This window comes from Jaculus jaculus, chromosome 7 (genome assembly GCF_020740685.1).
Source record: "Jaculus jaculus isolate mJacJac1 chromosome 7, mJacJac1.mat.Y.cur, whole genome shotgun sequence".
Lineage (NCBI taxonomy): Eukaryota > Metazoa > Chordata > Mammalia > Rodentia > Dipodidae > Jaculus > Jaculus jaculus.
In genome coordinates this window covers 120,463,879-120,486,401 of record NC_059108.1, presented here as the reverse complement: position 1 = coordinate 120,486,401, position 22,523 = coordinate 120,463,879, and the positions used below count along the sequence as shown (strand labels likewise).

Sequence of the window (22,523 nt, the reverse complement as noted above, 5' to 3'; positions counted from 1 at the left end):
AGTGTGCTACAGCACTGAATGAATCACGTTTGTGCATAAAGTAGATCTTCAGACTAAGGCTGCAAAACCTTGGACGGTTACATGAGAACATAGTAACTGTTCTCACTTTATGTAATTTCATAAGAATTAGTATATTGAGTGACAAAGAATGCTTTGAAGAACACTTGGTACGAAGCAAATGCTTAGCAAATATGATACATGTCTATCAAAATTAATTCCTTCCTTTTTTAGATCTTTACTTAGTATCACTTATTTGGTGGAGAGTTCGGCAATCCCTAACCTTTTTACCTGCCTAAGCTTTCTCCATAGTTCTTGTTACTTATGTATTTGCTCTGTTATTCATTGCCTGTATCCATTCCCCATCTTCACCATCCCTAAATAGAATATAACCTCTATACAGGGAGGCATTGCATGAGCCTGTTCACTGTGTTATTCCCAGTACCTAGAAAAGAATCAGGTATAATAAAGGATGAACGAGCATTTCTTGAACGAATAACAGCTCTTATTTTGAAACTCTACAACATACAAGTCAGTTTACATTCTTTATCCCAAACAATATTTCCCAAAGGCTAGGATCGCACCCTTCTTTTGTTGTTGTTCTGTTTTGTTTAAACACCAGAGTACCCAGCAGTCTACCCACCACTGTGTGAATAAATACGTGAACAAGTAAGCGCTACCTCTGTCTAGGACTTCGTCCTAATCTCCTAACAGATGCTTCATGTTTCTCAGCATTTCATGACCACCGAGGAGCTCTCCTTCGTTGCCTCTCTAATAATGACTATGAAGGCCAAGTCCCAGCACTGTTTTACATTGGTATTTTAAAATATTTTCCCCTCCTCGGCTCAGAATCAGAGATGAAGAAAATACCACATTTGTTCTAAAAAGAAAACAAGAAGAAATATTTTTTGTAGAATCCTCATGAAGTTATAGACTGAGGAATGGGACAGAAACAGTAACAAATATATTTGAAATGCTGAAGAGTGGTTTATCCTTGGACAAATAGTAGTCTCAGCGTGGTTTGGGTACTCAGAGAAACCCACATAGGAGTGATCTCTACCAAGAAGGGTCTGAGCACTAGCAACTGCCCTAGTGAACAGGATCCTTTCCACAGTGAAGCCAAGGGATGTTGAGGATCCCCAGGCCTTTCTCTCTATAAAAGACAGCTGCTTCAAGGATACTGAGGGGGAGAACAGGCAATGCGTGAAAATGGTAGAACAGAAATTTCTGTACAGACTTCTTGCCTTTTGTCCTTAAATATGTCAGCAGAGGAAAACTTTGAGGCTTTGGAAATTAGTAATGTTATTTTTTTCCCTTTTTCTACTTTACAAAATCTTATTTTCATACCATTTACAAAAGACTAGCTTGCAGTTTCAAAATAATGTTAAACTTTCTTTTCTAAAAGCTTTTCTATGGATGGAATAAGATACTTTTCTTGTTATTTCATTGTATCTAGTATATAACTCCTATAGGATTCTTGTCTATGCTGTAATTATTTGTTATATGTACATGTAACATCTATCTACCAGTTGTATAGTCTCCAAAGTACTGTCTTTACCTCTGTACTCCTAATGCCCTACGTTGTACTAGGCATATTATTAGCTGGAGTTTAAAAAAATAATGAATACACCACTTACTGATAACTATTTATTTCACAGAGCAACCAATCACTATACAAAAATTTTTAAACTTCCCTTGCTTCTGTTAATTTCTATGTACCTAATATTAGGAAAAACTTATTTAGAATGTTTGATAAAGTTCAAACTACATAGGCAAATTATTTGGGAGGGTTTTTTTAAAGATGGTCTTACCATGTACAGCCTAAATTTGAACTTACTAGGCAGCTTAGCCTAGCCTCAAGCTCATGAATCTCTTGCCTCAGCCCACAAGTGTTTTGGGTATGCACAACTATATCCCAGCTACCTAGATTTTTAATTTTTTTTTCAAGGTGGGGTTTCACTCTAGTCCAGGCTGACCTGAAATTCACTCTGTATTCTCAGGGTGGCCTCGAACTCACAGCAATTCACCTACCTCTACCTCCCGAGTGCTGGGATTAAAGGTGTGTGCCACCATGCCCAGCTTCCCAGCTACCTAGATTTCTCAAGACTTGTTGGTCTTTTTATTTTATTCCAAACCTTAATCTCCATCATCTTAGAAAAACATTAGTAGTTCTTATTTCCTTGCCTGCCAGTGATTCTGTGATTTAAATAGTCTAATGTGAATTACTTGAGAAATGCTGATTACTGCATTAGCAATGACTGCTACACGTTGCTGGGATGCCAGCTGTCAACATCTCATGGATGAATTCAGTCTTAGTCAAGTGAGAGCTGAGTATGATTTACTTAGGTTTCAAAACCAATCATGAGAGATCTAATGCAATGTTAATTCAGAGTGGAAAAGCATTCGTTCCTTTCTTTTTTCTTCCTATGGCTCTGGAATTGAACCCAGGGCCTTATACGTGCTAAGCAAGTGCTCTACCACCAAACTATATTCCCAGCCCTGCAAAATATTTAAAGTGGCTGAAGACATGGATCAGTCAAAAAAAGGCTTGCTGTGAAAACATTGAGGACCTAAGTTCAGATTCCAAGTATCCACATAAAGAGAGCTAAATGTGGCAGCATGTGTCTGTAGCCCTAGTACTGGTGAGGGAGAAACAGAAGAATCCCTAGGACTTGCTTGCTAGCTTGTCTAGCCTGAATGGTGAGTACTGGATTCAGCAAGAGATGTCACCCCAAGAAATCAGGAAGGGATGACAGAGGAAGACACCTGGTATCAACTTTTGGCCTCCCCATGCACAGGCACATGTGTGCATGCATCCTTTTACATATACGTGTGTCATATGTGCATATGAACAAACATATATGTGCACTTACACTCACATCATATCAATACATATTTAAAAGTCACTCAACTAAAAGAGTAAAGGAGAGCAAATGCATTTAAATTTCTGCAAATATCTTAAAAATGACTTGGAAAATTAAAATGAAAGAATTTCCAAAAAGAAAAATCATATTCATAAGATGTTATTTCTATATTTGTAATAGAATATGGACAAAACTGCTGTCTAGACCACCACAGGGAGAGAAGTCATAGTTTCTAGTCAGAAAAGGAAGTTTAGATTTTACTCTTTCCATAATCTAAGCAGACACTGTCAACTTACTATAAGGGTTGTTTGGCATACCAATGTTATGGCTGTGCGACTGGATCAGTGCTATAAAATGTTTATATCCTTTAATCCAAATTGTTCAGTCTAGAAAGCTAGCTTGAGGAAATAATACAGACATTACACACATATTTTTGTGTCATTATTTATAAGAATAAAAATTGGAAATAACTTAAATTGTCCAATATTGAGAAAGTATGTGTTCAAGTAAGCAATGGCAGATCCATATAATGGGGAAACCACCACTTAAGAGGATGTTTATATTTCACCTGTATGAGCATAAAAGACTGCAAGCAAAAACAAAGGAAAAAATGTTTCAAGCAAATGGAAACCAAATGAAAGTATTTGTATCTAACCTTATATCAGACAAAAATAGACTTTATGCCCAAAAATGTGAGAGAAATAGGTCAACATACAATGATAAGCCAATTATCAAGAGGTTATAGAAATTATAAAGCTGAGTGTAGTGGCTCACACCTATAATCCCAGGATCTGAGAAGCTGAGGCAGAAAGATTTTAAGTGTAGGGACTCTCTCAAAAAAACCAAACCCAATAAATCAAGAAAAAAATTAGACAAAACACACACACACACACACACACACACACACACATCAAAAATAAATATAAATTGTAAATATGTTTCTAACATCAGATCAACAAAATATTAAATATTTATAAATATTAATGTATCAGAAGGAAGAGAACTATAAGAATAATATCAGGATTGGAAGAATCAATATTGTGAAAATGGCAATCTTACCTAAAGCAATCTACATATTTAATGCAATACCTATCAAAATTCCAAAGGCTTTCTTCATGGAAATAGAAAAAACAATCTAAAAATTCATTTGGAATCACAAAAACCCTCGAATATCTAAAATAATACTGAGCAACAAAAATGAGGCTGGTGGTATCACCATACCTGATTTTAACCTATACTACAGAGCCATAGTAACAAAAACAGCATGGTACTGGCAAAAAAACAGACATGTAGATCAGTGGAACAGAATAGAGGACCCAGATGTAAGCCCAAGTAGCTATAGCCACCTGATATTCGATAAAAATGCCAAAAATACTCATTGGAGAAGAGACAGCCTCTTCAGCAAATGGTGTTTTGAAAACTGGATAAATATCTGCAGAAGGATGAAAATAGATTCTTCTCTCTCGCCATGCACAAGAATTAAGTCCAAATGGATTAAAGACCTTAACATCAGACCTGAAACTCTGAAACTGCTAGAGGAAAAAGTAGGGGAAACCCTTCAACATATTGGTCTTGGCAAAGACTTTCTGAATACAACCCCAATTGCTTAGGCAATGAGACCACAGATTAATCACTGGGAGCTCATGAAATTACAAAGATTTTGCACTGCAAAGGACACAGTGAAAAAAGCAAAGAGGCAACCTACAGAATGGGAAAAAATCTTCGCCAGCTATATATCTGATAGAGGATTAATATCTAGGATATACAAAGAACTCAAACAGTTAAATAATAAGGAATCAAGCAAGCCAATCAAAAAATGGGCTATGGAGCTAAATAGAGAGTTCTCAAAGGAAGAAATATGAATGGCATATAAGCATCTAAAAAATGTTCTACGTCATTAGTCATCAGGGAAATGCAGATTAAAACTACATTGAGGTTCTATCTCACTCCTGTCAGATTGGCCACCACAATGAAAACATATGATCATAAATGTTGGTGGGGATGTGGCAAAAAAGGAACCCTTCTACACTGCTGGTGGGAATGCAATCTGGTCCAGCCATTGTGGAAAACAGTATGGAGGTTCCTAAAACAGCTAAAGATTGATCTACCATATGACCCAGCTATAGCACTCCTAGGCATATATCCAAAGGACTCATCTCATTTCCTTAGAAGTACATGCTCGACCATGTTTATTGCTGCTCAATTTATAATAGCTGGGAAATGGAACCAGCCTAGATGTCCCTCAACAGATGGGTGGATAATGAAGATGTGGCACATTTATACAATGGAGTTCTACTCAGCGGTAAAGAAAAATGAAGTTATGAAATTTGCAGAAAAATGGATGGACCTGGAAAGTATTATACTAAGTGAGGTAACCCAGGCCCAGAAAGCCAAGCGCCACATGTTCTCTCTCATATGTGGATCCTAGCTACAGATGATTGGGCTTCTGTGTGAGAATGAAAATACTTAGTAGCAGAGGCCAGTAAGGTAAAAAGGAGACATAAAGGGTAGAGAAAGGAAGGGAGGAGGATACTTAATAGGTTGATATTGTATATATGTAATTACAATGATTGTAATGGGGAGGTAATCTGATGGAGAATGGAATTTCAAATGGGAAAGTGTGGGGGTGGGGAGGGAGGGAATTACCATGGGATATATTTTATAATCATGGAAAATGTTAATAAAAATTAAAAAAAAGAATAATATCAGGAAACTTTAATATCCCACTTTCCATACAAAAATGTTTTAAATGGAAAATCAGTAAGAAAACATGGGACTTGACCTATGGCGAAGACCAAACTGGCTTAACAAATATTTACAGTACCTTCTATCTGAGAGCAACAGAATATACATTCTTTTCAAGTGCACATAGCATTATCTAGAATGAATCATATGTTAGGCCATAAAACAAGCAAAATATTTAATAAATTTGAAATCAGATGATTTTTATCTGACTACAATAGCATAAATTAGAAATCAGTAACAAAAGCAAGCTTGTAAAACTCACAAATATGTACAAACTGAACAAGATATTCACTCAACATGATACAGCCAAAGTAGGCCAGAGAAGGTAATTATAGCAGTAAACACACCAAGAGTTCGCAAATAAATAAGCTAATATTACAGCTTTCTTGGTGAATCTGGTACCAGCACAAGGGTGAAGGAGATAGACACAGAAAACACTCAACTCCTACCAAACTAGATAACCAGAGACACAGAGGCTCCCAAGACCTCATCACTGAAGTAGACCTAGAATGAATCCATCATGGCTCAGGGAAATTTGTGGAAGCGGGGGCAGAAAGATTGTTAGAGCCACAGTTGAGACATTACGCACAGAGACATTGCCTCTTCCCCATAACTGATGGCTATCCCGACAATGCATGACCCATAATCCTCAACAAGGAGGGTCCCTGTGGAGGGAGGAAGACAGGGAGGAGGCTAACAATGGTACCAACATGGCTGTTTACACATTGAGTATGAACATAACTAATAAAGAGAAAAAAAAAAAAAGGAAAAACACTAAGATCAAACTCAGCACTGGGCAATAACAGATCAAAGCAGAGAGCCAGATACAGTGACTTATGCCTATCATCCCAGCACTAGGAGAGGCTGAGGTCAAAGGTTCTTTATGGGTTAAAGGCCAGGTGGGACTACAAAGTGAGTTCTAGGTTAGGCTGAGCTAGAATGTGACCATACCTTGCCCTACAATTCCTCACAAAGAAATAGAGATTTTTAGAAAAACAACTGAAATGATCATAGAAGTTAAAGTTGATTTTTTGAAAATAAAATCAATAAGCTTTTAAGGAAGAAAAAAAGAGACCCAAAATCAGCAATGAAAAAGGAAACATTAAAACTGATTCCACAAAGGGTCACAGGATTACTTCAAACAAGCATGAACCAACAAACTGGAGAGCCTAGAAGAAACAGATAACTAGAAACATGAAATTCACCAAGACTTAATGAGGAAAAACAGACAGTCTGAACAGAACAAAAACAAATAAAGACATTGGATCAGGAAGAGTCTCCCATCAAAAAAAACAAAACAAAAAAAACCAGGACCTGAGGACTTCACTGCTAAATATACCAAAGAGTTAAAAAAAAAAAAAAATAGTACCCAACTTTCCCAAACTTTTTATTTGTTTGGAGTCAGGGACTCACTTGAGACTCAGATTGGTCTGAACTTCTAATGCTACATCCTTGAGTGCTGCACAAACCATTCCTGGTAGTACTTTAAACACATTAGAAAACCTCGATACCCAAGCCAGATGAGAACATTACAAGAAAATAAAATTACAGGGTACTATTGCAGGTGAACAGAGATGAAAAATCTTCCTCAAAATACTACCAAACTAAATCCAACAGTACATTAAGAAAAATCACCATAATCAAATGGAGTTTAGCCTAGGGATGAAAGGATGACTTACATATATAAATCAGTACATGTGATCCACCATAACAAAATGAACAAGAAAATACCCTCACATGGTTCATATCCTAATTGATGGAGGAAAAGCATTCGACAAAACTCTGTTTACAATACAGCTCTCAAAAAAAATGCATACAGAAGGAATATGTATCAACACAATAGAGACCATATATGAAAAGACCACAGATGACATCAAATTAATAATAAAAAGATTTTCCTCTCATATCAAGCACAAGAAAAGAGGCTAAGGTAAGACAATTGCAAATCTGAGGTCAGCCCAGGCTACATTTGGTAGATTCTACCTCAAAAACAAACAAACAAACCAAAACTCAAATAAAGACAGCCACTCTTACAACATCTAATCAATATAGTATCAGGAGTACTAACCACAGTTGCTAGGTAAGAAAAATAAGAAAGAAGATAACCAAATAGGAAAGGAAGAAGTAAATCTGTTTCTGTTTGCTGATGACATGATCTTACACACAGAGAATCCTAAAGATGCTACCAAAGCACTGTCAGAACTGGTAAGTTCAGTAAAGTTGCAGGTTAATTTCATAAAATCAGTAGCATGTTCATACAGTAATAAGCTACCCTATAATAAAATTAATAAACTCATCCTATTTATAATAGAACCAAGTAAAATAAACCAAAAAACTAAGAAGGCAGTTTAGCTAAGAGGGTAGAAGCTCTGTAACTGAAAATATAAAGTACTTATGGAAGACATCAAAGACACAAAAAGGGGAACCTAGCCTGTAATGGAATTAATATTGTTTAGAAGTTCATTTTTCCTTTAACTTTCGGATATTAGAAAAATTTTAAAGTATTTAAAAATTTTTATTTGTCAGAAAAGAGACAGATTATTAGAAAGAGAGAAAGATCGAGAGAGAATATGGGAATATGACTTCTTGCCACTGCAAACAAACTCCAGATGCATGCGCCTCTTTGTGCATCTGGTTTTCCATAGGAATTGCAATGTGGGCTGGTGGATTTTGTAAAGAAGTGATTTGAACCACTGAGCAATCTCCCCAGCTCCCAAGTTTCAGAAGTTTTAAGACAAAAATACTAGATATTTGTGTGAAGTTAGTGAACATAGTAAGATCAAAAGGGTCCCTGGCATGTTTGGTTGCTAGCAGTTCTATATAGTTGGTTAATACTATGGAAGGAATGGTTTTAAAAATAATTTTTAAATTTTAATTTATTTTAGAGAGAGACAAAAGGAGAGTGCCAGGGCCTCTAGCTACTACAAACTCTAGACATATGTTCCACCATGTTCATCTGGCTTACGTGGGTACTGGGGAATTGAAGCCGTGTCCTTCAGCTTTGCAGGCAAGCACCTGAACCACTAAACAATCTCTCCAGCCCCAGACTGAATGTTTATGTCATCTCAAAGTTCATTGTTGAACCCTTCCCCCTATTATGATGGCATTTGTCCTCTGAGAGATAAGTAGGGTTTGATGAGCACATGAGGCCAAGGCCCTCACAAGTGGCTCAGTGTTTCTATATGAAGAGAGACATCACAGAGACTCACTTCGCGCACTCACAAAGAAGAGGGGGCATGAGAGTACTTGGTCAGAAGGCAGTGGCCCGCAGGCCACGAAACACTACAATCTGCTTCACCAGCACCTTCATCTTGGACTTGGCGGCATCCAGAACTCATGACATGAATTTCTGTCCTTTGTGGCACCTCCAGGAGATTAAAATAGTATTCTGTAGCAAGAGGTTGGGGTAATGGTATTTAATAATGATACCGATGATTGCTGGTGATGCTGTGCAAATCAGTTGTCTAGTTAACTTTAGATTTCCAATGACAAAATAGAGAAAAGGATAATAAGGTGTGCTTTGATTAGATTAATAGTTATACAAGTATGCAGTCATTTGAAATTTAGAATCCCGTTAGTTAGCAGTGACAAGAATTGTAAGTCAATGGAATTAATACATGTTTTCAACCAAAAGAGACAACTTACTCTAGAACCACTACATGGTCTAACTTACTTAGTTTTTGCCTCCTTTAACAAAGAAGGATCATCGGTGGCCAAATACACTCTTTTTTTATCCACTTGCATTCTGCGTGCGAGGAGCTGAAAGTGCTCTTCAACGTGTACCATGTACTCCTCGATGGGATGGAAGGCCGCTTCTGTTCCCACTTTGTCTGTGCGTCTGACATGGACACTGGAGAGAGATCGAGATTCCGCTGGTAATGCACAGCATCCCACTGGAGCTGCTGAGGGGCTTATGCTCCTAGTCATGGTGGCGCTATAGGCATTGTTGACCAACTTTTATTTTTATCAAACATGTAAGAATTATTTTCAAGCACCTCTCATATATGCTAGTACATTTGCATCTTAAACATTAAAGGTGATAAGAAAATAAGCAAGGCTTCAGAGGAATGCTTCTTATAGAGAAAGTAACTGGCATAACAAGAATATATATGGGAACTAGGCAGCAAAATACCTACCAGCTTTCCAGAAAAAAAAAAAAAAGATTTAAATTTTAAGGATTTTGAGACCAAATTTGAGACCAGGGTTCAAAGTTGTTATTGCAAAACATTAACGACAGTGGTACATTCACAACTATGTTTATGGCTGCTCTATTTACAACAGCTAGAAAATGGAACTAGCCTGCATGCCCACCAATATGTGAATGGATAAAGAAAATACAGCATGCACACACAATGGAATTTTACTTTTCAGTCAAGGAAAGTAAAATCTTGAAATCTTCAGGAAAATGAATGTATCTGGAAAGAATTATATTAAAAAAGATAACCAAACTCAGAAAGCCCCAAACTGCATGTTCTCTCATATGCGGATCCTAGCTTCTACTATCCATATGCAAGTATCTAAAGGGGCAAATGTGAATAAAACTTAAAAAGCTAGAATGGTGATCAAGAAAAGGTAGTAAGAGGTGACAAAGATGTGAGGTGGAGAAAGGTCAAAAGGACTCATGTGACCTGTAAACATAAAGGAAAGGGGGAGGTGAGAAGAAGAGGGAAGGTGAAAGGGGAAGAGAGTCAACTAAAACCATATTTGAAAATCCCCAATGATCCCTAAAACACTATAGCAAACTTAAAAGACAGTAAGAGATACTCCTGCAATGTTTTGATGTCAAAAGTTTTTGTCACCTTCACTTTCCCCTGGCAGCTTATAAAATTTATTTAGTTCAAATATTTTTCACTTATTTATAAGGAGATAGGGGACGGAGGGAGGGAGGGAGAGAGACAGAGAGAGAGAGAGAGAGAGAGAGAGAGAGAGAGAGGGAATGACTAATTATGAATGAATGAGAATGGGTACACCAGAGCCTTTTGCCACTGCAATTGAATTCCAGATGCATATGCCACTTTGTGCATCTGGCTTTATATGGGTACTGGGGAACTAAATCTAGGTTATTACACTTTGCAAGCAAGTACCTTTAACTACTGAACCATCTGTCCAACCCAGTTTGTAGAATTTAAAGTTATCTAAGGAAAACATGCACCTGATGGACTTCTCCTAAAACACAGTCAAGGCGGGCAAATCTCTTCAAGACTTCTACTGTTATTTTCACTCCAGATCCTTTCTCTCTCTCTTTACCATATCAGGTACAGACACAGATTTCAGCTGTTCTGCTTAAGAAAAGCCTTAAAATGATAAAACTGGGGACAGAGATTTACTTTGTCCTTCACTAAATTAGACATTGACTTTTACAACACTCTCCCACCTTAGTGCTTTGCAAAGTAATTTTAATGGAAATAGCAGTCACAGTTTGTTTTCTCAATTAAGACTCTAAATCTGCCTCCCACCTCCAGCTACTAAACCATTATTCTTATGTACAACAAGGGAATGGGTAGATTTGTTCCTCCCCTAGGTCTCAGCATATGGGCCCACCTTAGGTAGGTCTGTATAAGGCATCTGCGAGAGGAGTTGACTGGAGCAGATACTTTGCCATCTTCACAGCTGTGCTTTGCTTTACATTCCAGATTATGACCCAGATGTGGGTTTGCTCACAGTAATTTCTATTCTTTTATCCTGTCATCTTTTCCTTCCTACATTCTTCTTCATCGTGGCTTCTCTCAGGAAATTGGAACTGAGGCAGAAAGAATGATCTCACTGAATGTTCATGGGGTTTTATGAGAGGAATACTGTTAGTATTCTCATTTCACTATGTACTTTCTTCAGGTCTAACATTCAGAATAGGGGTCTTCTGTACATATAAAGATGAAGACACAAAGGAAGATGGGAGTGGGAAATATGAACATAAAAGCAAGTGAGCTCTGTATTAAGAGGATGAGCTAAAGAAAGAGGAGCGTTTGAGATAGTACAAAGGTGTTACTGAGCGGTTTTCTTTGCTGTCCTAAGAAAACAAAGGAATAGTTTTCCCATTGCCCCAAAGCAAACTCTGGAGCCTACGACTATTAAGCCACACATTATAAAATTACAGCACACCATAAACACATACAATCCTACTATATATATCACTGTGTGAAGGGGGGAAAAAAATCAGATTCTTACCCAATAACTGGATGTTTGAAGCCAAGTTTCTTGGTAGCCTCTTCTATTTCCTTTTCCAGCCAAGGTTGTGGGCGGATCAAGTATTTGACAAACTGAGATACCCACCATACCGCAGGATCGCCATGGACTCTTAGGAGTCGATCTGCAAGGTCTTCCGGCACAGCCAAGGGAAGATATGGAGGGCGAGGATGAAGACTATCTACAATGGGGAGCTCGACCACTTGAACATTTTTGTCCTTCACTTCACCTGACAGAACATGAAAACATACCATCACTGCATTGTACTCTTCACAGATCCACAAGGCAGCAAGTACTAGCTTGGGTTGCTTGTATTACACTTTTCATTTTCCAGCGGAGGTTCAGTGATCTGCCCAAGGTGCACAAGTGACAGAGTTGAATTTCACATACTGCTCTGCCTCTCAAGTCCACAGTTCTGAGAACTCCTGTCATGCTGTCACAGTATCACATTACACTTCAAGTAAGGATGGTATACAGCATTCATAGCATTTATAGGAGAACAGTCACACTGTCAGCAGGCACAACCCACTACCACAGGTCAAGATATTTTTGTTACTATTATCTTGGAATTAAACAATGAAGTATCCTCAAAACTCCCAGTTTGTCATGATAGCAAAAAGTTCTTGAATTATATTCCTAACAGACTCTAGAAATAACTATCACAATCATAAAACCAAGCATCATATTTTTTGAAGAAAAACAGTAGGCAACTCAAGGTCTATTTTTTCTTTAATAATTATAAGAGCAGAAACCTGTTCCTTGTTTACCTAGAAATTATAGTTCAGAGGCTACATGATTATTTTTATAAATTATGATTACTTTCAGAATTCTTCTTATATTTATCACTGTTATTGCTGTTCTACAAATTTATAATGCAAGGACAAAAAGCAATATGATAGCTATTACTCCTAGAATTGACTTTACATATTAAAGATAACATAGTAATAACTAGAAGATAAAAACAAGCAGAAAAAAATCACTAAAATACATTACATCCAGGTAAAATATTAGACTAAATATACAAGATGAATCACTTAAGATGTCATCCGTTGTGCATAAGAGATTAGAATCATAATCACTGGAGCATTAAGAAAAAATACACTTATAGAGAATAAATAATATGTTACAAATATACTGTTTCTATATGTATATGTTCTTCAAGTATTTTAAAATAAGTTAAAGATGTGGCATGCTGCATTAAAATTAACTGCATTGAGGGCTGGAGAGATGGCTTAAGGGTAAAGCGCTTGCCTGTGAAGCCTAAGGACCCCGGTTCAAGGCTCGATTCCCCAGGACCCACGTTAGCCAGATGCACAAGGGGGCACATGCGCCTGGAGTTCGTTTGCAGTGGCTGGAGGCCCTGGCGTGCCCACTCTCTCTCTCTGCCTCTTTCTCTGTCACTTTCAAATAAATAAATAAACATAAAACAAAAAAAATTAAAATTAACTGCATTGATATTTTAAAGTCAGCTTGATACAGCTAAGATTAAAAACCTTCGTTAAGGACTTCTAGGTAGGATGGTGGCACGGGAGCCATACCAAAGGAACCTGGGGGGAAATAAGCAGAAAAACAACAAAATATACTCTTCTACTGAAAAGTAAAGGTGTGTAAGAAATTATCAAGCACAGCAGAGAAGTAGGAGAGACCCAGAGCGTCTAGAGACCACAGAAGCAGGCAGAAGTGGCTCCAGCAGTGGTGTGGGTCTGTATGGCTGCCAGGTTCTGCCTGAGCCTCAGGAACAATCAGGTGGATGGATTTTCCACTCACAATGGCCTTCTCACAAACTCAAAAAATCTGAAGAAAACAGAAGAGACCACTTGAGTGGCTCGTGAGGAAGAAGATACTGGGAACCAGCTACACAGCTCCAATATAACTTCAGACACCCCTCCACCCCCAGCCTTCCTTCTCCCAACTACAAGCGCTGGGAACCACTGGAGACCTGGGGAAGGAAACAGCTACACAACATCCATCACAGGTGATCAGAGCAGTGATTCACTGACTCAGCCCACCTACCTGAGCCCACAGCCCAGTGAAGAGGGACTCAAGCCATCTCAAAAGGTAACAGAGTCTACTTACGCCAGGAGAGTACCCACCAAAAAAGCCTCGTGTATAGGCCTGTACTGGAAGTGCTAATTGCACCTTCCATATCAGAGCAAATTATGTGTTAAATATGATGGATGGTTGAATTTGACATTCTTAGATAAGCTATATTTTGGGGTTGTCATTTGTTGCCTCTGGATTTATAGTGCCTTTGTCTCTTCTTCTGTCATTCAAGGAGTCAGGGACTCACTCAACTACAGGTTGACCAGGAGCCCTTTACAGACCGGAAATCTCAGCCTCCCAGTTGACAGGATTGAGTTTGGGGCAACCCACATCCTTAGGATCTTTGACTTTGTTAGATGATCTGTTTATTTTAATACCCACTCTTACATAAATACTCCATGCTGGTTTTGATTAAATGTGTATTTTGTTCAGTTGAATTTTAGAATTTGCCTGTATTTTACTTCATTCAGCCTACTAAAATATATGCACCGCAGGCAAACCCAACACCTAGGGTCACTTTTACTGTTACTTTGCGAGTCATTGAAGAGCCATACCTGGCACCTGAAGCTCCTACCTGGAAGATAAATAACATCAGATTTACACATCTAAGGATACTTCATATAATTAGAAAACCCAAGCATCAAATTTACCCAAAATGTAAAAGAAAAAAACCCTCTACATTATAATGCAAGAAATAGACAAAAATCAAGACAATATAATTCTACCCTCCTACACTGTTTGTTGGAATGTAATCTGGTACACTGTGGAAAGCAGTGTGGAGGTTCCTTAGACAACTAAAAATAGATTTATGAGATGACCCAGCTATAGCACTCCTAGGCATATATCCTGAGGACCCTTTTCACTACCTTAGAGATACTTGTACAACCATGTTTATTGCCACTTTACTCACAATATCTAGGAAATGGAACCAGCCTAGATATGTCCTTCAACAGATGAATGGATAATAACGATGTGGTATATTTACACAATGGAGTTCTATTCAGCAACAAAGAAAAATGAAATTATGAAATTTGTAGGGAAATGGATGGATCTGGAAAGGATTATACTAAGTGAGATAACCCAGGCCCAGAAATCCAAATGTCACAAAGTTCTCTCTCATATGTGAATCCTAGTTACAAATGTTCAGACATGTGTGTGAGTTAGGGTTAGGGTTAAAAAAAATTTAAAAATTGGTAGCAGAGGCTAGTAAGCTAGAAAAGGGCTATAAGGGAGGGAGGAGAGGAAAGGTATTGTATAGATGTAGGTAGATGAATAGATTACTGGGGGTAGAATGGCCTAAGCAAGATCAAGAGAAGAGATTGAGTAAAAGAAGGGTGGGAGAAGGGTTAATCAAAATTCAGGATACTGTGAATGAACCATATGTAAACCTCCTCTTTTTTTTTGGATAATGGCACACCTAGAAGCCATAGATTATTACTAGAAAAATTTCATTGCCAGGGATAGGATACCTTCCAGTGAGTTGTTGGCCAGGATGATCGCTGATTCTGCAAAAACATTATAGGCTATTGCCAAAGCTCTTGATTTCCCATCAGAAATAGATGGTAAGACCCGACTGCTGAAGACCCTGCATGCCTGGGCTACGAGGTTGCTGAGAAATCAAGCTGGGGCTGAGCTGAAAACCTTCTTCCGATGGCTGACAGGAAGCTGGGAAAGCTGCACTGCTGCAGCCCTGAACAAGGCAGAGTCATCAGCAGTGACAACAGTGGACACTGCAAGCCTCACATTTGGCCAGCCAGGCCAAATGACCAAGAAGATGCAATAGTGGCATCTGTTACAGGGGAAACCAACTGCCCTCTAACTGGACTAGAGGCCTGCTCCATGGGAGGGAATACATGCCTGGTATGAAAACCTACTCAAAAGCCTATGGTGGTGGAGGTCATGAACCTTAGCAGTGTAAAACCTGTTGTTGTCTGGCCTAATGCATATATTGTGCTCATCAAACTGCCCTGTGTTCATTTAACATTCATACCCATATGTCAATGCTACTCTCACTTTTGTTTAGAGAAGTTTCACTTTTCAGTTGGCAGTGACCACTGGGATAACACAAAAAGCACCACAGTGGTGAGAAGAAGTGATGGAGGAGTGTTCAGCATGGAAACATCTCTATCATTTCTTCCAAGGCTCAGGATCCATTGAAGAAGAGGTGGTAGAAAGAATGTAAGAGCCAAAGGAAAGGTAGGACTGTTTACAATGTAATTGTCCCCAAAGAAATTGGCCTTGAAATCTATGACCTTGCAATGCTTAGTACTACCTTCTTAACAAGGCCCTCATAATATGAGGAAAAGATGATGACATCAAAATAAAAGACAGAATGATAGATAGAGGGAGGGGATATGATGGATGGAGTGTGGATTTGTGAAGGGGAAAGTGGGGGAAGGGAGGGAATTATGGTTTATTGTCTGTATGTATGGAAGCTGTCAATAAAACAGAGTAAAAAAAATAAAACAAACCTTGGTTAACATTATGTTTCTCTGATGTATAAAAATCATTTCAAGATTTTAAGAAGAAAGTTTGTAAATATGACATTTGTTTCATGAATAAATGGTAATAAAATGTCTACCATCAGCACTGCAGTTCAACATAGTGCTACTTAATAAAGAAATGAGCACCTTTATCAGATGAAGAACTCTAATTAAATTAAGAGTTTTGGAGAAAGAGATGCATTTTAAATTAAGCTTTGATCAATTCAAGAGCATACTGCCACTCTGTCAAGACTTTAGTATTTTGAAAAATACACAAGATCAACTTTACAGGAAGAGCACATTTTGTAGATATAAATCATAAAGACATTAGCACAATTCACTAGCTTGAGCTTTACACAATGGACTGCCCAGTTCAATTTCAATTGACAATGTCAATATTAATTATTTCAGGGATCCATGTTCCAGACTACCACTATCTCAAGGTCTGAATGCTTGTTAAGATTAGAAATTGTAAAGCTACTAGAATGAAACACAGAGGAAGAAGTCCATAACATAGGTCTAAGAGGTACCATATATACCTATGTTGAAATCCTACTAATATCCTTGAAAGAGTCTCTAGGGAGCTTGTTTGTCCTTTTCACTATGTGTGGACACAGCAAGATGGTACTGCGCAGAGCTGCACCATACATAGCATCTGCAGGTACCTTCGTTTTGAATTTTGTAGTCTTTAGAACTGTGATGTTTATAATCCCTCCAAGATTGTAATACTCTGTTACAGAAGCTGAAATGGACGCTGGTGCTCGTTTTTGTTAATTCTTTATGCTAAGAACAGAAATGACTTAAATGCTTGTTAATACACTTAGATCCCTCAGCCAGAAGCACACCTGTTTGAAAGGGACAGTTTGCACAGTGTAAGCACCTCTAAGAAAAGCCCCATTCCTTTTTAACAGCCCCATTTAAAAGGATTATTCTATCATCATTTCATGCAACAAAAAAAATAAAGACTTGCCCTGGAAGTGGCCAATTAGAATTATTCATTTTTAGTAGGATGAGAAGGTTCTAAAATGAAGAAAAATATTTCAAGGATGGAATGATTTGGGGGTTCCAGCCTATGAGAGTCTACTGCACTATCTGTCATCTTTCTTCGGCTGATAATTTGTAACTGATGGCACTGACTCTAGAGATAAACAGAACTTAGGAGGGGAGCCTTCCTGAAGTCATAATCCATAAAACTCTGAATGGTCAAAACAAAAAGGTCAGAGAAGAGTTGGAAAAAATTCCCTAGTAAGCTGGAAGATCCACTTTGCTTGAGAAGAAGGGATTATTGCCATCTTTTTGGTGACTTTGAAATAGCAATCCTCCCAAACAGGCTTTTTTTCATTGTTCACATAGACAGAGAGGAGGAGAATGGGGTTTTAATATTCTCTTCTGGTTACCACAATGGGAGATGCAGCCCGATGCTGCTGGCTATCGCTGCCTGATGATTCTCTGTAAGGGCCCTCCACTCAAGTTTGGCCCAGATCTTGATTTTATATACTAGAAAAGAATTTCAGGGCAAGTCATGAGGAATCAAAGTCGGATTTACACACTAGGAGATAATGCACATTTAGATTGAAGCACGGGGCTGGGGAGGAGGAATCTACACAAACACACACACACACACACACACACACACACACACACACACACACACACATGGTATTTGAGGTAATACTACTCAAAGGATGCAATTTTACAACCAGGTTCAAAGACTAAGCAAAGTTGAACACTTAAGTACAAATATTAGCTGGTTTACTTACTTTGCTTATCTTAATAAGCCCCCTTCTATAAGTGAACTTGTGAGGAGGTACACTGTCAGGTCTAAGAATGAGAGAAGAGTGCTGATAAAGGTAAACTCTCAATCTCACATGTGTAGGCCCTAAGCCAGCATGTTTCATTTCCTATCTGACACTCTTGTTTGAGATACCCCTTAGAAAAATGAGTACTGTCTTTATATAGAAAATTTCTGTAACTTTCCCCCTAGTTAGATCAGAATTCTTAGTCAGTGATGGACTTCTTTTCTTTCTTTCTTATGTCACCTTAATTTTCCCTGGTTTTCTAACCTGCCTCATTCCTAAGAGTTACTTTGAATGGTTACAGCTGCTATCCCATTCAACAGCCACTCTAATGACTATGTCAAGTTCAGACTTACGGTATTCTGGAATAGGGAGACACCAAGCAAAATATACTGAGGCAAAAGTTGGCTCTTGCAGCTCCTTGTCGGTAATACTAAGGGTATACGCTTTAGCACCACAAATGCTTGTGTTCAAATCCCTCATCACGTATCAGTTGTATCACCTGGAATAAGTTATAATTTGGGTGGGGGGTATTTTCAAGGTAGGATCTTGCTCTAGCTCAGGCTGACCTGGAATTCACTATGTAGTCTTAGGTTGCCTTCAAACTCAATCCTTCTACCTTGGCCTCCTGCGTGCTGGGATTAAATCCGTGTACCACCACAACAGGCAAGAATAAATTATATTTAAGTTCATTGTTGTTTCTTCATCTGGAAAATGACATTAGTATTATTACTTTACTTATTTATAAAATGAGATTTCTAATAGTACCTTCCTTATCAAGTTTATGTTTTATTTCTCAAAGTAAGGGTTTTGCTATACCCCAGGCTGACCTCAAATTCACTATGTAGTCTCAGGGTGGCCTCAAACTCATGGTGATCCTCCTACCTCTGCCTCCCAAGTGCTGGGATTAAAGGCGTGCATGACTATGCCCAGGTCAAGTTGTTTTAAAAACGAAATGAGATGGTGTGTATAGAAAACTAAATATAATACCTAACACAGTAATTCTTATTAAAATAATTATTGCTTTATCTTGGGGTAAGTTTTGCTGAAAAATTCTTACATAGCTAACTACAGTTTGGTCCAGGAGGTCTATGTGCCAAAATATGTCCTCTGAAAAATACATGACAGTGCTCTTATTTCAGTGAGTGCTTTCTGCCTGAAGCATGTCTTATTCATACTGTTTACTACTGGCAACAGAACAATGCATGGCTTTTATCTTTTCCAAATGTTGAACAAATGATCAGATACAAAGTAGGGACTCCTGGCTATCTGAACTTTCAGAAAGGTGTTATCACTACCAGACTTGACCAAAACTGTTCCGAAACACAGAATAGCAGCTAGCTATCTAAACCAATAATTCTTTCTGTGTACATTATAGCAAGTTTGTATCCTTAACTTCTGTTTTCAAAGACTATCTGAGCTTGTGAGATTTTTATTTTCTTTATCAGTATATGAATAAATATGACTGATTAAATTCTGTATTTTAAAATAAATTTTATACATTTATTTATTTGAGAGAGAGATAAAAAATGGGCACACTAGGGCCTCTGCAAATGAACTTCAGATGCATGTGCCACCATGTGCATCTGGCTTATGCGGGTTCTGTGTAATTAAACCTTGATCCTTAGGCTTTGCAGGCAAGTGCCTTAACCACTAAGCCATCTCTCCAGCCCCAGTGACTGATTAGATTCTTACTAAATTATCTGAGAACTAATAGAAAAACCAAGCAGAAGAGGAAATCAAGACTATCAACCTCTTAGTTCATGAGGGACCTCTCTTTGATTTGCTTTGGATATAAATATGTCCATTAAAAATAAAGTAAACCAAAACTGAACAAAAATTTTCCTATCTCTTCTTGCTCATTATAACAGTAACACCAAAAAATATATATCCTTGTTTAATGGCAGAGATCTGTTCTCATTTCAAATACAGAAGATATGCTAACAGCAAGTCAACATTTGACTACTTTTGTTTTACAACTACTGCAGCTGATATAGACCTCTTCTTGAATAAAAATGAACAACTGTCACCTGCCATATGAATTCTATCACTGCTCTACTTAAGCAGCAACTCAAAGACTATTATTACTCCCCACATGAAGGCCTCAACCAATCCAGTGAAACATTCTGAATTCAATCATAAGAAACAGTGCAGTGTTAGCAATATCCTTAAGATTTAGCATACCACAGTCTGGAATGAGTGGCTGCATTCTTATCAGGCGCTTGCTACTTTTACTAGTTATAGAAATGCCTTGCAACCAACTACACTCAGGATTCACAGACTTCAGTGATAATCTGGCAAACTCTCGATAGGAGACTAAAAGAAAATATCTAATAGAAAATATATATTTCCTTAGCAAGTTATATAGCTTATGAGCAGGACAATATCAAAAGAAAAACCAAAAGTTTGTTTGATGATGCCACTAAACAGAAGCTCCCTGTGGTCATTCTGAATTTTGGAACTAACTTTAGCAATTTTACAGATAGGTAGACAATTATATATCATTCCCAAGGAGCTGTAGTTTATAAGGAGCTTGTTTATAAAAGAGAAACTGTCAAGAGATTCTGTGATGATTCATAATGTCCTGTGAATCCATGGCTAGCAGTTTAGAAATGTTTGTTCTATTTTAAAAAATATTTATTTATTTATTTATTTGGAGAGAGAGAGATAAGAGAGAGAGAGAAGAGAAAGAGAGAGAGAGAGAGAGAGAGAGGGAGGGAGGGAGGGGGAGAGAGAGAGAGGGGGGGGGGGAAATGGGCACACCAGGGCCTCCAGCAACTGCAAATGAACTCCAGATGAATAAGCCACCTTATGTGTTTGAACTGGGGCCCTTAGGTTTTGCAGACAAGTGCTTTCTCTAGCCCTTGTTTGTTCTACATATAATTTTTAGTGAGTTCATACTTTCTCCAAATTTGGAACCTCCTTCTAGCTTAAAGGATCTGAAAGATCCTAGGACAGCTTCTTTCATTGGCAGGATAAGAAAACAGAGGAACAAATGAAACAATGGGAGTGTACCTGAGAATCAACTTCCCTCCTCCCTTTCCCATATTCCCTCACAGGAAACGATTCTTTATGCGTTTGCATTTGTCATATCTCCTTCAATGAATCGCTAAGGGGAAGGAACTACAGGAAACAGACTTGTTCACTGAGAATCCCTGAGAGGTGACCAGAGTAAGCAGGTGTCATCAGGATCTCATAGCTTGACGATGTCAGCTGGCATGCTGGAGTCCTTAATGCTTTAGGGAATTTTACAGCAGCCTCTCTGATTAACATACTTGGAGGATTAGTAATGGGATCTGTCATGTTGAGTTTAAGACTCTCAATAATTTTTTTCTACAAAGTTATCATGTGATTATGTTAAATTAGAAAGGCCCAATTTAAATTACGGTGTCCTGATGATAAAGGCCATGCTTTTTATAAGTAGAGGAATTATAAGTAGACATTTTGACTGCACTGTGAGGCAAGAAAATAAAAAATGTATGTCAAAGAGGGAAACAATAACATAAACAGTTAAGAATTTTGTGGCATCGGCCAGGAGAGATAACTTACTTAGCATTGCACTGTGCTTTGGTTCTATACAAAGTGCTCAAGTGATCAAGAAGATATACTTCTTCGCCTACTAACACAAGGAGCAGCACACGTCCAGCACTGTCAATCACTTCAGTCTACAAAGTACCAGTAACTGCAGTAGTCATTCCCATTTTGCTGCCTTCTCACACTACAGAATATATATGCTTTCCCAGATGCCTCTGCTTTCACTGTGGTAAAAAGAAGTTTGGCTGTTGGGCATGGTCTTATTTTCTAAGTTATAACTAATGCTACAGCTGTTACAGATGTGGCTTACGTCACTTTACTCCCCTTCTCTTCTGAGCTATGTAACAACTCTAGAAGGAGAGTTAATCCTTTCAAAGCAATAAGCTTCCATTGGCATAGCTTGACAATACTTGAAAATTTACTAACTTAGCAAGAGAAAGACAAGGGCTATCCACACATGACTAAGAAGAACTATAAAGTAGAATGCATGAAACTTTTAAGTTAGAAGGTATGGAAAATGGAAGGAGGAGTGGGAAGTAATTTGTAGTTAGTTATTGCTTTAAATAGATTATCTAATTTGATATTTTACATTTCCCATGCAATTATTAATAGGCCACGAAGTCTTACCTGGTAGATCTCTAAGCCACTATACCATGCTCCCATCCTCTCAAACTGCAAAGATGAGAGTCCAGAGTCTATTCCTCCCACATGCTCTGCTCTTCCTCAATGAGCTAGTTGTTCTTTGCCGTCTCAACAACGACCACTATCCCAGGCACATACAAAGCACAAAATACATGCTGAGGGGAGTGAATGAATTTAATTATATAAAGTAGTATACTTAGTCCTCTCTGATTTATCATTAAAGAGTAAGTCCAGTA

At 38.1% G+C, this 22,523-nt stretch overlaps 1 protein-coding gene across 5 annotated transcripts in view; it reads right to left on the bottom strand.

Annotated features, from left to right (window-relative positions):
- The window catches only part of Fut8 (fucosyltransferase 8), a 261,713-nt gene that overhangs the window by 7,457 nt on the left and 231,733 nt on the right, over window positions 1–22,523 (bottom strand). For 4 of the 5 annotated variants that reach the window (XM_004649268.2, XM_045155050.1, XM_045155052.1 and 1 more), the window contains 2 exons: window positions 11,772–12,018; window positions 9,280–9,456 (listed from right to left, as the gene is read on the bottom strand). In XM_004649268.2, coding sequence (XP_004649325.1) covers window positions 9,280–9,456; window positions 11,772–12,018 — 424 coding nt within the window. Of the gene's footprint in view, window positions 1–715; window positions 878–9,279; window positions 9,457–11,771; window positions 12,019–22,523 lie in introns of those variants that run through there. The other variant, XM_045155054.1, reaches the window with a different exon arrangement.